This window comes from Osmerus eperlanus, chromosome 4, assembly GCF_963692335.1.
Source record: "Osmerus eperlanus chromosome 4, fOsmEpe2.1, whole genome shotgun sequence".
Classification (NCBI taxonomy): Eukaryota; Metazoa; Chordata; class Actinopteri; order Osmeriformes; family Osmeridae; genus Osmerus; species Osmerus eperlanus.
The window spans coordinates 15,037,816-15,052,529 of NC_085021.1; the positions used below are offsets into that span (position 1 = coordinate 15,037,816).

General features: G+C 48.7%; 1 protein-coding gene across 1 annotated transcript in view; it reads right to left on the reverse strand.

Annotated features, from left to right (window-relative positions):
* Positions 1 to 78: 78 nt before the first annotated feature.
* Positions 79 to 14,714, reverse strand: part of iqsec2b (IQ motif and Sec7 domain ArfGEF 2b) — a 25,639-nt gene continuing 11,003 nt past the window's right edge. The window contains 14 exon segments of the mRNA XM_062459473.1: positions 79 to 2,626; positions 2,629 to 3,687; positions 3,960 to 4,009; positions 4,358 to 4,552; positions 4,720 to 4,881; positions 5,063 to 5,162; positions 5,302 to 5,427; positions 5,609 to 5,748; positions 5,939 to 6,105; positions 6,198 to 6,320; positions 6,433 to 6,594; positions 6,768 to 7,816; positions 8,012 to 8,338; positions 8,468 to 8,759. Coding sequence (XP_062315457.1) covers positions 2,336 to 2,626; positions 2,629 to 3,687; positions 3,960 to 4,009; positions 4,358 to 4,552; positions 4,720 to 4,881; positions 5,063 to 5,162; positions 5,302 to 5,427; positions 5,609 to 5,748; positions 5,939 to 6,105; positions 6,198 to 6,320; positions 6,433 to 6,594; positions 6,768 to 7,816; positions 8,012 to 8,338; positions 8,468 to 8,759 — 4,243 coding nt within the window. The 3' untranslated portion in view covers positions 79 to 2,335.

The window sequence follows — 14,714 nt, forward strand, 5'->3', positions numbered from 1 at the left end:
ATAATATGAGGGGGGAGTTACATACATTATTTTGTTATTATACAAATTTCAATTGAAATAAAGGTCGACATTTTTCACTGCAAGGACACTTTTTAATATATATCAGAAGCAATAAATAGAACATCTCAATCCTCTATTCTTTCAGAACACTTACTACATAAAAATATGTTTCAGAAATCATACTTTTTGTAGGATGTGACTTAAATAATATCAATAAATCCTCAAACATACAAACACTTGTACACATAGCACTCTTTCACCTTCACCTCTAAAATATAAAATAATAAAATTGTATTTGCCATCCATTATTAGCCATCTCTCTCTCTCTCTCTCTCTCTCTCTCTCTCTCTCTCTCTCTCTTTCTCTCTCACACACATGCACACACACACACACACACACACACACACACACGCACACAAACACACAAACCTTGTAAATCATACACACTCACCAAAATAACAGAATAAGAATAATTAATCCTGTAGACATTATGTATTTGTATAGTATATACACTCAGGTTTATACAGTACAATCCATTCAATAAGTGCAGATATATTCATGCAAAAAGTGACACTACAGAGGAATAGCAAACACATAAAATCTTCCTATAACACCCAATCTTTACCCAGCTTTTTTTGTTTTGTTTAGTGGATCTGTATTTCTGTTCTCCATTGTCGTTGGACTAACAAAGCTCAATTCTGAAGCTTTCACTTCTCAACTAAATGTCCAATCTCACTCAGGTCTACTGGCACTGGCCTGGGTCCCCCTAGGACCCTTGATATTCTAGAGAGGTGGATAGTATGTGAAAAGAAGAGAGGAACTGAATTGTAGAGAAGCAGGATGTGTTAGTGTTTGTTCTATTTACAAGACTATAGGCATACTAGGGTGTCAGAGAATGAAGGGAGAGATATCTGAGATTTACATGGGGAGTTGGTGAATAAAAGAAGGCCATTATTGACTTAAGACACCACATGTGTGCAAAACCACAAAACTGCATTAAAGAAGCGTGCTTGTTTGAAGACATTGACTGTCCCAAAACACGCTGCATGAGTACATTTCAATATCACTAGATTATTATGAGAGAGTGAGCATGTCAAGGGCCATGGGAGTGTCAGTCACCGATGGAATTGGGGTCATTTTACATGACTAGGTCAAAGCCCTTTCTAATGTTGGGAAGCTGGTCTAAATAAAAATAAATCCTGAAAAGCTATCTATTAAAACATAAGTTCAGCTGTCTTTTCTGTTCAGATGACATTGGAAAATGACCCCATTTTAGAAACAGTGCCATTGCTTTCTCACATAATCACCAGTGTTTAAAAAAAAAGGAATAAGTAGAAGATATATAATTCTATCAGAACAAAATAGTAATTAATGTTAACATTTTCAACAATCAATGATAATAGCTATGATAATAGAGGAAATCAATGGCAATCTTCTTAAAGAACAAAAACAAACCACACTCCACATATCATAACAGCCTCATGTCATATCAAGGTATGAGGACATTTCTGTATGTGCATATATTCTGTAATCATATACAACCAAATATACAGTGTGTTTATATCATTAATCACTGGTCAAAACAATTATTAGACAATATTCATCATACTCATAGCAAGTATATATAACATTTAGGCTATACAACAGCAAAAAGCTTGAAAAACATTCAAATATATTATTTGTTGTATCATTAATTTCTACATTCTCTGTAGGGAGTGTGTGTAAATTCTATGAAACCAGATGACTCATGTTGACATGTAAAAGACCATAGAGGCAAAGACTGTCATAAACCGTGCAAAGATCATAAAAGTATGAGACAAAGAAACATTTCTACAGGTCTACATTAGAAAAGGATACCTTTCAGCGATGAAGACCTGTATAAACTGACAAATACATTTTTAAGCTAGGTAAATTATTGCAAAGTCAAGGGACATTTTTTGCAACTTTCCTCTATGGCTGTTTACAATGTACAACCCTGCTGGAATGTATTAAATGGTTGAAGTCTTTTAACATCCATTTGGATGTAGCTGGTCTCTCAGATGTTCAGTTCTGTTCCAGCACTGCACAATGGTAAGTGTGTAAACAGTCTTGCTCATGTCTCTGTGCAGTCTGTTACCCCAACTAAACTTCAGACAGTGAAACACTGGGCTGTACTCTACATTTACATTTACTATCATCATTCATATGGCTATAGAAGTAGTTAATTGTGTATGTGTGTGCCTGTGTGAACGCAATCTGTCTTTACTTTTCACGTCTCTAATACTTTTCCTGCCTGAAGCCGTTTTCATACACCTGAGAAAATGAACACCAATCAGCGTAGATCCGACTACTTTCTCTACATGTGCGGAAAGCGGAGGTGGAAGTAACAGAGGCGAAGTAAGCTGCGTTTCTTCTTGTCACTGGGGCTACTGCTGTTACTGTCCTGCTCCGTCCTAGCCCTGGACCTGACCCTGGCCACCTCCCCCACTCTCCCTTTTGACCTCAGACCTCTGTGTGGCCACATCCTGCTCAGACCACCGTACTGATCCGGTTGATAGGTTTGGATTTGGAACTGCCCCCTGTGCCTGTCGCCCCAGCTCCCGTTACCTGGGGCCCCTGCTGGGGCTGTCCGGGGTGCTGGGGGGGGTGAGGGGAGAGAGGCGTAAGAGGGGTAAGGGGGGAGGAAGGGGGGGGTAAAGGGGAGTGGGGGGGGGGAGGGGGGATGGAAGAGAGAGGAGGGTACTGGGGCAGATACTGGGCGGCGGAGGCTGCGTGATGGGCATTGACGGAGCCGGACGTTGACTGGTGGGGCAGCGTGCCGAAGATGAAATGTGCCTGATGGGTGGGGTGGGTGGCTGGGTGGGGCGTGTGTACGTGTCCGGGGTGGGTGTTGGAGTGTGCGTGGGGGTGGGGGTGCGGGTGGGAGTGAGACAAGGTCAGAGGAGGCTTGGTGCCAGCGGCGATGCCCCCCCTGACAGAGTGTGTGGGCTGTGTGTGGTAGAGGGCGAACTGAGGACTCGGGGAGTGTGGGGAGTGAGGAGAAAGGGGGGGAGGAAAGCCCACCACCATGTTGGCGTAGCGAGCCTGTATGCCATGCTGGGAGAGCTGGGAGAGATGGGCCAGCTGCTGGTGCTGGAAATGTGGGGGGCCAAGCGGAGGGCGACAGTGTAGAGGCCCTCTCTGTAGTGTATGAGAGGCCATGGGTTGCATGGGAGGGGGGCCAGTTTGGACATGGTAGCGATGGTGATGGTAGTAAGGAGGCGGGGGCTGCACGCTGCCCGTGTGACAGTACTGTGCATGAAGTGCCTGGATCTTGGAAGGGCCCCCGTCGGACTGGCAAAGAGATGAAGGGGAGTGAGGAGGGGGCCCTCCAGTGGTGGGTGGGGGGACAGGGGCGGGGTAGGGTGGCCCCGGTGGGATAAGGGGCCCTGGCGGTTTGGCACGTTTGCTGCCGAATAGGGACCCCAGGAAAGAACCGGTGTTGCTCCCCCCAGGGCCGCTCCCCACCCCCCCCCTCTCTACACTGCTGGGTACTCCCCCAACTCCCGTCCCAGCAGGGATGTGTTGTTGCCCCGGCCCACCCCCCACCCCTGTTCCGGGGCTCAGGATGGGGCGGTGAGGCCGGTAATCTTCTGTTCCGTAGCAGCTAGGGACCACTCCTGGCACCGTGTAGCACTGGTGAGGCCGCGGGCTGCTAATTATGGAGCCCTGGGAGCAGGAGAAGAGGAAGAACCATCTGTATCTATGACATCATGTCTGAATACATTATCGCAGACACACACATTACCACATCTGTGACTCAAGGAGAAACCAACCAACAGACAACATTAGTGAGAGCACAGAGGCATGCCAGAGATGCAAGGTCACTCTCATGCATTACACACACACACACACACACACACACTGCATGCTTTGGGTGTGCTAAGTGATTAGGGATGTGTTGGTACATTAGGGGGACAGGTCTATCCACTCAGACTTACTTCCATGGTACTGTCCAGGGAACCAACACTGTTCCTGCGACCACGTTTCCCTGCACCCGCCCAGGAGGAGTCAGGTTAGGAAAGATAGAAAAGATAGCAATAGAATCTTTAAGAAGAGTGATAATGAGTGTGTGTTTGCCTGTGTGTAGGTGTGTGTGTGTTTGTGTGAAAGAGAGATCAGAGTTGCAGCAGCTGCATTTTACTGTGCCGGAGGAAACGGAGCAAAATGTGCCCAGATGAAGCAAAGAAGACAACATGAGCTCTCTCAGTAGACCCCCCTGTCTGTCTACAGATCTATTAGCATCATAGCATGTCCAGTCCTGTTCAGGTATTTCCCAACCAAACCTGGTGACATGATATTAGATGGAGTTGTTTCTGTGTTTAGTGTGTTGCCTCACCTGTGTCTGACAGGTCCCTGAGAGAGGAACTGAGGGCTGTGCGTTTCAGCCCCTCCCCCGCAGAATAGTTGTCATCCAGACTGGGCCTTCCCAGAATGCCATTTACCACATCACTCTTCACACCCACACCTCCTCCAACCCCACCTCCGCTCAGCAAGCTGGGACGCATGACACCTTTCTGCTTCTCCAACTCCGCTAAAGAGAGAGCGAGAAAGAGAGAGAGAGAGAGAGAGAGAGAGAGAGAGAGAGAGAGAGAGAGAGAGAGAGAGAGAGAAAGAAAGAGAAACAAGAGTCAGTGAGCTTCATATTTAGTGTCCATAAATAGCTGTAGTTTCTCATCCAGACCAGCAGGGGGTACCCACACTCCACTCTGTACTTCTCCATCTCCTGCACCTCAGCGATGCTCTCTCTCAAGTCACTGACAAAGCGGGTGCGGTCCTGCTGACTGGGTGCCATGAAGACGATAAGGACCTTCCTCTCCCCACCCAGCACTGCCGAGGTCAGACGGATGCCGTGAGGGTAGTCTGAAAGACACAGGGAGAAATAAAAAACGACCTAGTGCTATTTCCCAGCTGCCAAACACAACATACACCCACAGTCTCAAAAACTGCCACAGTTGGATTATTCTGTGGTCAAGGAGCACATTTTCACTCCAGTATTAGTGATGAGGAAGCTTAGGTATGCCAAAGGGAGACCGTTTCTCACAGGAGTTCTGGAACATGTGGACCTGCATCTCCACCAGAGGGAAGGACTGTCTGAAGCTATATGTCACTGAGGTCTTCTTCTTCTGAAAGATCTTGGTAACCTGAGGAGACACATGGACAGGGCAGGTTTTGACGTGGGAAAAGAAATGGCTGGACTCATGACAACGTACTGTAAACACAATTGGGCCTTGATGCTCAGGTAGAAGTCAAGAGTCGAGGACTATTCACGGGAATTCTTACCACCAGTAGGTCGTTGAAGAGGAAGACCTCTCTTTGGTGCAACCCTGTCCTCTGGGGTCGGTTAGCGTCAGGTACTTCATACAGCTGACAGCAACACACCAACCTGCGGTGGGGCAGGGAGAGCACCTACACACACAAACATGGACAACTAGTCAAATAACTCTTCACAAGGCCATTCATAACCAGCGTCTGGAGTTTATTCTGATCAGGTGACATGACCAGGTGAAACCCCGGACCCAAGTTATAACCTAATAAACAAACACAAAATGTTATGTCCAACAATGGTATTTTTGTTCAGATATCTCACAGGCTTCTTGCCCACAATGACTCTCTCCACAGCCTGCACTTGGGACACATGGTCATCATTGGTCCGTAACTCCCACTTCTGAATGCGCTGGTAGATGCCAACTAGCAAGTCCCTGGGGATATCCTGACCATTGTCCACTCCTGGGAAACGCGTCCACACAGGCATTTACACACACACACACACACGCACGCACATGCACACACACAGCTTATGAGCATCAACCACAAGGGGGAGTCATATCAAATAGGATAGGAAACTAGCTGAACGTCCAGTATGTGTTTTCTTAGTGTGTGTGTGGTGTGTGTACAGTATTTGTCTGTTCCATTTCACCTCTCAGGTTCTTGATGAAGTCCTCTATCTTCATCTTCCTCTCAGCCTTGACATTAGGGCTGTACATATCAGTGTTGAGGAGGATGATGGCAAAGGCCAATATGAAAATGGTGTCTGGGTTCTGGAACTGTCTGACCAGGGTCGGGTTACACACACAGTATCTCTGACTGAAAGACAGAAGGGAATAGGTTAAAAAGCTGTTGCCGTTTAGATACACAAGTAGGCACTTTCTTTCTTTCCCAGACACACACATACACACCTGAAAGCCTCTATAAGCCTTTCTACTTTCTGGGCCTCTCCTTGAACTCTGATCTGGGCTTGGAACTTTCTCAGCGCATCATCCAGGTCCATCCCTGAGAAGTCCATCTCATCCACCACACAGCTACAACACAGGAGACAGGAGAGTGAGTTGCAGACAGAATTCGATGTTGTTTATGTAGTGGCTGTGTTTCCCTTAAATTTGACTCTGTATTAATTCATTTGGTTTCCCTTACTCCAGTACATCCTTGTTGAACTGTTTCTGCCGGTTTCCCAAGAACTCTCCAATCATCTGTCTGCTCAGGCCCTTCCTCTCCAGGATAAAGCGAGCGATCCCGACAGGGGTGTCCGACACAAAGCCTCTCTCGATCAAGTACTGGATCCCCTTCTCCGGCTTCCTGGGAACAGAAGTAAGATCTCAGGTGACGCAAAAAACTTAATCACAACACCCTCCCTACGACACCGAAAGCCATTGTGTGTTCAAACAACGGTGCCTCAAGTATAGCTAACATTTGGCATCCCATACAACAAGACTCTTCCAGTCTGCACAGGTCCATGTTCCCTGTCTTACTTGTTGAAGAGGTTGAGGCCGATGCGGTACTGGCGTCTCTGGACCACGTCGTTGTTGAATGGGGGGGAGTCCCAGCTGTGGCGGCTCTCCCGCTGGTACGTCTGTTTGCCCAGCGGGGGCAGAGGCTCACGCAGGCTGTCCTGGGAGGAGGAGCCGGAGCTGCAGTTCACCGTCTCGTTGGAATTGGTGGTGGAGTTGAGCGAGTCGTTGTCTCCATCGGAGCAGCAGGGCTGCTCCAGGCCACCAGAGGGCAGCGCTGTGGAGGAGGAGGAGGACAGGGGGGTGGTGGGCGGCTGCTGGGGGGAGGAGGAGGAGGAGGGCGTGTCTGGGTACTGGTGGTGGTGGATGGAGTGGTGGTGGTGGTGGTGTGCCACGTGATGGGGGATGTGTGTGGGTAGGGGCCGGCTGGGGGCACGGGTCTGGCCCTGGGCTGCGGGCGTGGAGGAGGGCCGGGGCCCCGTGTTAGGGTTGTGTTTTAGGGTTCCCTGAGGAGAGCCGGCTCCTCCCCCGGGCTCCTGCTCGTAGACCAGCTGTCTGCTGAGGGACCCCCGGTCCGAGCGGTCACTCATGTCCACCGAGCTGTCGCTGGGGGGCTCGATGGTGAGGAGGGGCAGGTGGGCGCCCCTCAGACGGTAGTCCCGACACTCTGTGCAAGGGGTGCTCCGGCGGCTGTTGCTGCTGCCCCCTCCCTCGGTGTCCCTGCTGTCCTCGCGGCCTCCCACGCCCCCCCCGGGCCCCCAGTACTCTGTATCTGTGCTGCTGGGGGCGCGGTCCAGGGAGAGGGGCGAGGAGGGCATACAGTCATCCATGTATAAGGTGACGTCACTGTAGGAGGTGGCAGTGCTGTCACCGTGCATGCTCAGCCCCCCGCCCCCTCCCCGGGGCCTGTCTCCCAGGCCTCTTTGAGAGGACGGGTTGCTGCTGCTGCTCCACACACACTCGCCAAAGTCCTCGCTGAGGCCCCCACCCTCCCGGCTGCCGTCCTGGGAGTCATCCCTCCCGGGGCGGCAGGTCAGGGCGTCATCTATGGAGTCAGCCAGGGACTTCACCTGGGGGAGACAGAGCAGGCAGTCAGAGCTGAGAAAACATACTGGTCTATAACTGGCCTCTCCCCTACTTCACATTATCAACTTTGAATGAACACAAGTACTTTTGCAACATTATAAAAAAACGCCTCCTTCCACAGGCCATCTCATTCATCAAGCCAATACAAGACAAGATGGCTGCTTAAAATGCCAACAGACCTGTTTGGAGAAGGAGTCTTCCAGGTGAGTGTAGTCTGGCCGGTCGGTGTCCCTCTCTGGGCTGCACACGGGTGAGTGGGGCGGCCCAATGCCCACGCTGTGGGCAAAGTGCGTCTGCATCTGGGCCTGCGGCTGCCGCTCGTCAAACGAGTACTGCAGCCGCATGTTGGACAGGATGATGCGTCGCGTCATGCGACTCTCGGAGGCGGAGCTGCGGAGCCGCTCAAAGTTCTTGTTCATGCGGTACTGGCGGAACGCCGTCTGGATGATGCGGGCTGCTCTGCGGCTCATGAAGGACCCACCGTACTTCCTCTCCAACATCTCCACCTGACACACAGGATACAGGAGCTTTACTAACAGCTATATGTTTAGAGGACTGTGTAGTTATTTCTATTAGCCATGCCACACCTCGACCACCATAACCTGTCGCCACTACTATAGCACGAAAGTCGCTACCTTCTTGTCCTGCAGGTCTGTGGAGAGCTCATAGCTGTCTGAGAGGGCCTTGCACCTCTTGTTCTCCTCCTCCTCCTGTTTGCGCAGGGCCAGGCTGGCAGGCTGGTGGCGTGTCCGCAGGGCCCAGGCCAGGCTCGCTGTGCTAGGGGAAGCCACGCACACGGGGCCCCTCGGGCCCGGAGGACCGGCGCTGCTGTCTGTGTAGCGTTCTGAGCCGCGCAGGAAGGGAGTCTGGTTGTAAGGGCTGTTTGTGTGGGTGCCTGTCTCTGGACACTGAGACTGCCCTTCCACACTGGCGGGAGAGAGAGAGAGAGAGAGAGAGAGAGAGAGAGAGAGAGAGAGAGAGAGAGAGAGAGAGAGAGAGAGAGAGAGAGAGAGAGATAAAGACACGTTAGATCAGAGAGTTGGATATACTGTCCCTTTTCTCTTGAGTTGTAGACATGGCAGACATCACTCACATGTACACATGAGACCGGCGCGGCAGAAAACGTCTCTTGCTGGATGACATGAAGGAACACGACTGAACTCAGAAAATCACTTCGAAATGGTAGATCGAGATACTTTCCTTTCAACTTCACATAAACTCCTTGGCAAAGGTCACAAGTGCAATAATATGTAGACTATTACAGGAAAAAGCCTTCAAGTCCAACTGGTGATCATAAAACACCATGTGAGCAGGATGTCCTATGGCTTTACACACAGCTTCTAGCAGAGAGACAACATCACATGCCATTTCCTGCTTTGGAAGCCAAAGTTCTGAAGGGGCCAAGGGTTCTGCCCTCTCTCTGCTCTCTTCCCTCCCTGTCCTGTATGAGGGAGGTTTATGTACTACTGCGTACTACTGTTGGAGTTATCTTGTTTAGAATATCCAGTCGGTCTCTTTCTCTCTATCTCCTCTCATTCAGAACTGGTATTAAACCAGCGAGGGGATTAGTCACTACCACATACCTGTAACTCCACACCTAACTGGAAAAGCCAGGCTGCCACAATAGATCCATCCTATGCCAGTGACATGGATGACCCAGACTGCAGTTCAAACAATGCTTTGTGAAATAACACCAACAACAACACACACCTCACCCACTGTACTGGGCCTATGCTACCCAACCACACAAACACAGATTGTCTCAGAACTGTGAACACCAGCAATTCATGCTCCAACAAAAGATAATCCCATCAATATTTCCCAATTCACTTTTGACAGTCTATTAAGATCTACTGACATCATCCAGGTAATCCAACAAGCTCTCCGTCCTCCTCTCTATCCCAAATCCATGTGTGATATGAAGAGGACGAGTCTCCCAGCCAGTCAGTAAGAGAGTGAGGGCAGCCTAGTCCTCCAGCCCTCCAGCCCAGCCTGACCATGGTCACATGCCCCAGCCCACGTTTCCTCCCTTCCCTAGCCACGCCTCCTTTGTCCCTGAAGACCGACTGGGGTTGGAAATGGAAGAACAGTTTAGGAAAGGAGGAAATCAAAGGCTCAGCCAAAGTGTTTAGCTATTTGCATACTGGAGAAGACAAATAAACTAACTAAGCCTACTAAGCAGGCACCATATAGAGCACATGTGTGAGGAGTCTGTCTTTAGGGTGAAAGTTCTCAATGTTAACATGTTTCTCTTCTCCCCTTCCTGCTCCCTGTCCCTTGGCTGCAGGAACTTCCTGTGTTTCAAATGAGATGAAAGAGGAAGGAAAACTCTTGAGGAGAGAAAAACAGACAAACAACATCATCAGAATCTGATGTGGCTGAGGGAGGGCTGTAATGGAAGGAGAAGTGGGAGCGAAGGAAGCTTTTTATTGCCTAGGGAGCAGTTTTCACTGCACTTCCAATCTGTTAACAGTGAGGTTGTGAGCAGCCCCCCTGAGGGATCACACAGGGGACTGGTGACATAATACAGGAGTCAGACTGGGGCTGTACATCTGAAACTCTGACCTCTATTGGGAGGTTTACTGTACTGCAACTCTGTTCTCTAAAGGCTCCATTTACTTGAAATATAGGAAGTTTTTTTAGTTTTTCTCGATTGACCTGGAATCAAATCATTCAACTGGTTGATTGATTCCTCAACTTCAAGTTGCATCTTCTTCAACGCTGACTAATTCTGTCAACTGTCCTTATGATCAGCTTTCACAGAGTCCACTGTTGACTTCCTCTCCTTCCTCTTACTCACATTTTCCCCTGTGGTTCATTTCTCCCTCCTCCTTCTCTGATCCTTTCTTTCTCTGCCCCCACATCCTCACAAATGGAGAAACTAGGGGGGTTGCTTGGTGACGGTTGCTGTGAGACCTCTGTGGGCGGTGAGGCAGTTGATGGGATGAGGAGCGTTGTTTCCATGGCGATAGATTGACTGTTAACACCGTTTAGGTGGGTGTAGATGTGTTGTGGGTTGTGGCAGTGATGGCTTTATTTCACTCCTACAATACAAATGTGTGTTTGTACGCACAAAACATACACCAACATACACATTGAAGCAGATTATTCTGCACTTTCATAACTGCTGTTAACATGCCTGTGTTTTATTAGAACGTATAAATAGCCCATCTTCTTTCCTCCGTGGTCTAGAGCTCCCTTTAAGGAGTGGAAATCGGAGTCCAAGCTTTACACTAACAGGTAGGGACAGTTCGGGACATCAGCTTGCCACAGCCACCGCACATTAAAGGGAATAGCATTTCTACATTTTTGGCTCTATAATATACAACTCTGTAATATGCCAAAACACAGTTCATATCTGTGGTGATATATTTATTGTCCATGAGTGTGGTTTGGTAGGCCATTGTGGCTATATGAGTAAAATGTTTGTTGTATAAGTCATGAGTAAGGCCATAACACTGGTGGCATCGGAGCCTCATGTTTTATGCAGTAAACAGTGTAGTCCTGTTACAGTGCCACACAGAGGTCCTGCCAGAGAGGCTTCTAGGAACAGACGCCGGTGACATCGTGACGAGAGACACTGTATGGCACTGTGGCTGACAGATAACAAGCTGACAGAGAGGAAAAGTGGAGAAGTAGATAGGAGTGAAAAGTAGAGGAGAGCAGAGAAGAGACGAGGAGAAGTAAGGAGAGGAGTGGTGAGGAGAGGAGAGTTGGGATAACTGAGAGGAGCAGTGTGCACTGAAGCATAATGTCAGCTCCAGCCCTCTACCGCCTGTCCCTCCTTCATCCATTAAAGATGTCCTGTCAGTATGCGTGTGTGTGTGTGTGGTGTGTGTGTAAGGCAGAAGCAGGACAGAACAACACCTTGGGGTCTTGGAGTGTGACCACACTGGCCACTGAAAGGCTCGTATACATCACAGATCTGTCCCTCAGCCCTGGGTGGCCACCTATCAGGACATCCTCATCCCACACCTCATTCACTCCTCTATGTCCCCTCTCTCTCTTTTTGTGTGTCTCCGGAGGCCAACAGCTTTTGGTTCTGTCCCCGGTGTTGACACCCCCACACACAGACACCAGTGGTGAGAGTGTCCAAAGCGTTAGCAACAGTCGCCCTGTGTACAGCTATGTGCGACATCTAGGACAAGTGAAAGAGGAACAGTCACTGTAGTATAGATCAGATGATCTGAGCCGAGCAGTACGACCCTGCTCTTCATATGACATGGCTACCTTCACTCAGCGTTCTTCTGAGACTTACAGAAAGGGATGACGCAGGCCTTGGCTTTATGTAAATAAGGGAATGACTGCAGCATTTTATCATCGCTATTGAGGCCTGCATTGTGAAGGTTCTTCGGAAAACAAAATTAATTTTGTGGAGAGAACAATCCCATCATTCATCTGTCAGATTCCAGCATTCCCTTACCGCCAACTCTAGCTCAAGACATTCTGTCTGTCTGTGCTTTTCACAAAAACCTCTTAGTGTACTAACTGGACCTCTACACCAGAGAACCAGAGGCAATATGCGCATCAGAAGCTTTCATCACATCACATCAGTACTAATACAAGATGTCACTGTCCAGTGCACTATTTCTGTCCATGCACAGTAAATGAAAAGGGGAAACTCTACATTTCCATTTGATTTGTCCTCAGGAAATGAATGTATCACTAACTATATCCACTAACTTTATCCACTGCTTCAGTGGATGACCCATGGGGCAGAATGCATGTGTCCGGGTATGTCTCCACAACAAAATAGATCAAGTGTCAAATACAATGTATGTGCTCAAGTGTGATCTCATGCGCTCTTTTATCTGAGTGTTGGAAACCGTCCCAGGTAACACCCTCATTATCACGCTCCGTCTTTCACTGAATTCCTCTTGCTCTACTTCCTCCCTTAGTTCTATCTATATTAAACACACAACATGGAGTACATGCAGAGTGCACCTCTCACTGACCCTCATCAAAGACTTCTGGATGATTAAAGCATCTAATGGTGTTCAAATAGGAGGTTAAGATGGACATACCTGGTCTGAAACCAAGAACCCACTCAGACAGCATGTCTGATACAGTCCAAAAGACTGAGTTGAACACATGTTGTACATTACCTGACACACACAGCAATTATAGTCCAAACTAGTCACATGAGTAGCAGATACCAGTTGGAGTGTCCCAACTCTTGACATTACTGGAAGCAAAAGACAGAACCCAGGAGTTCTTACCGTGCTGCTGCGGGTGCTAATGCGGCTCCAGTCGGCTCCAGTCCCACAGGGACTGGTGGAGCGTGATAACAAACACACCCTCTGACACACACGCCCTCTCTCTCATTCATTCACACACACACACACATAACCACACACACACACACGCACACACTGACTTTTTCGATCGGTTACTCACCCTGCAGAGCTGTACAGGCAACATTCCTGAAAGTCTTTTGACAGTTCTGGGCTTACTCACCCCACCCTCCACCTTATTTCCTCAAGCCAACTCACGGCAGCGTGCACGCATGGACACACACGTACACACACACACACAAACAAACAAACACACACACACACAGTAATATACATGACATTATGTCAGATGAGAACAGAGTGAGAGGAGGCCAAGCAAGGGGCCAAACATTTATTACAGTCATATATAAATCATATAACATTTATGGATAGAAATAAGTAGACATCAAAAACAGATATCAATCTTATATAATAATCAAGTGGTCATTTCCAAGTGGTCATTTTTCTATAGCTTTCCTTATAATAAACAATGACTGGGTGAAATAAGGACCATCTTTTATAGCGCTATTGTATAGTCAAAACTAAATGTGACTGAACTGACACAACTCAGATGGAACAAGATGTGAAAGACATGAATAGAGAAGTGATAAACTCAGACAAGAGACCAAAGGACACAGCTATGACAATATCAACATTCATGACAGTAAACATTGATAGTTGGAAAAACAAGTACTGTACTGCGTAATCACTGTCAATGAGACAAGAATTCACATGCAACTAGTCTAATTACAAACACCAGACTTAGTTTATATGGTGTGCGATTATCATGTACACAGTGAGTTCTCCATTTCCTCTCAGTCAAGGTGAGGGTCCCTCCAGAGTCCCATAAAGCAGGCCGATTGGCTGAAGGGTTGTGATTGACGTCATGAGAGATCAGTCAAGCTGCGGCTCATCGAGAGGAGGGGCTACTGCACCCTGAGGCGGGACAACAGAACTGATGGGCAGCATCATCCCCAAACTCCTCTCTATGAAACCAACAGGGACGGGCGAAGAAAGGGAGGACAGACAGAAAAGCAGACGGACACAATGGGAAAGGTAGGAAACACGTGGCAACACAGAAAAACAGCAGCGTAAACACAACATAGCAGATAATGCAAACATGAGACAGAAACGTGAGAAGAAGCAGAACGAAGCAGGCGGTAAAAGGAACAGGCTGTTACGGTCGGATCCACTGGGTGGCAGTGTTGGAGCACGAGGCGTTCCCCTCCAGGACAACACCGAGGTGAGCAGAGAGAGTCCCAGCCAGAGGGAGAGCGTGAGGATTCAGTGGGCTCAGATGTGACTCAGCCCACCCTCAGCCGTCTCTCTTATTGAAGATGATTGCTCCCTCTAAGTGAAGGGCTTATTCTCCCTTTAATCTGCTAAAGAGCCCGCCTCCCCCACCTCAATCCCACTGTGCACAAAGCACATAACAGGCTCCTAGTGGAAAGGAGTGAGAGAAGAGGAAGAGGGAGGGGTGACAAGGATGATTGGGCCTGATGATGTGTGGTGATGCGTGGTGATGTGTGGTGATGCGTGGTGAGGTCTGGTGAGGTCTGGTGAGGTCTGGTGAGGTCTGGTGAGGTCTGGTGTGGTCCACAGTGCAGAC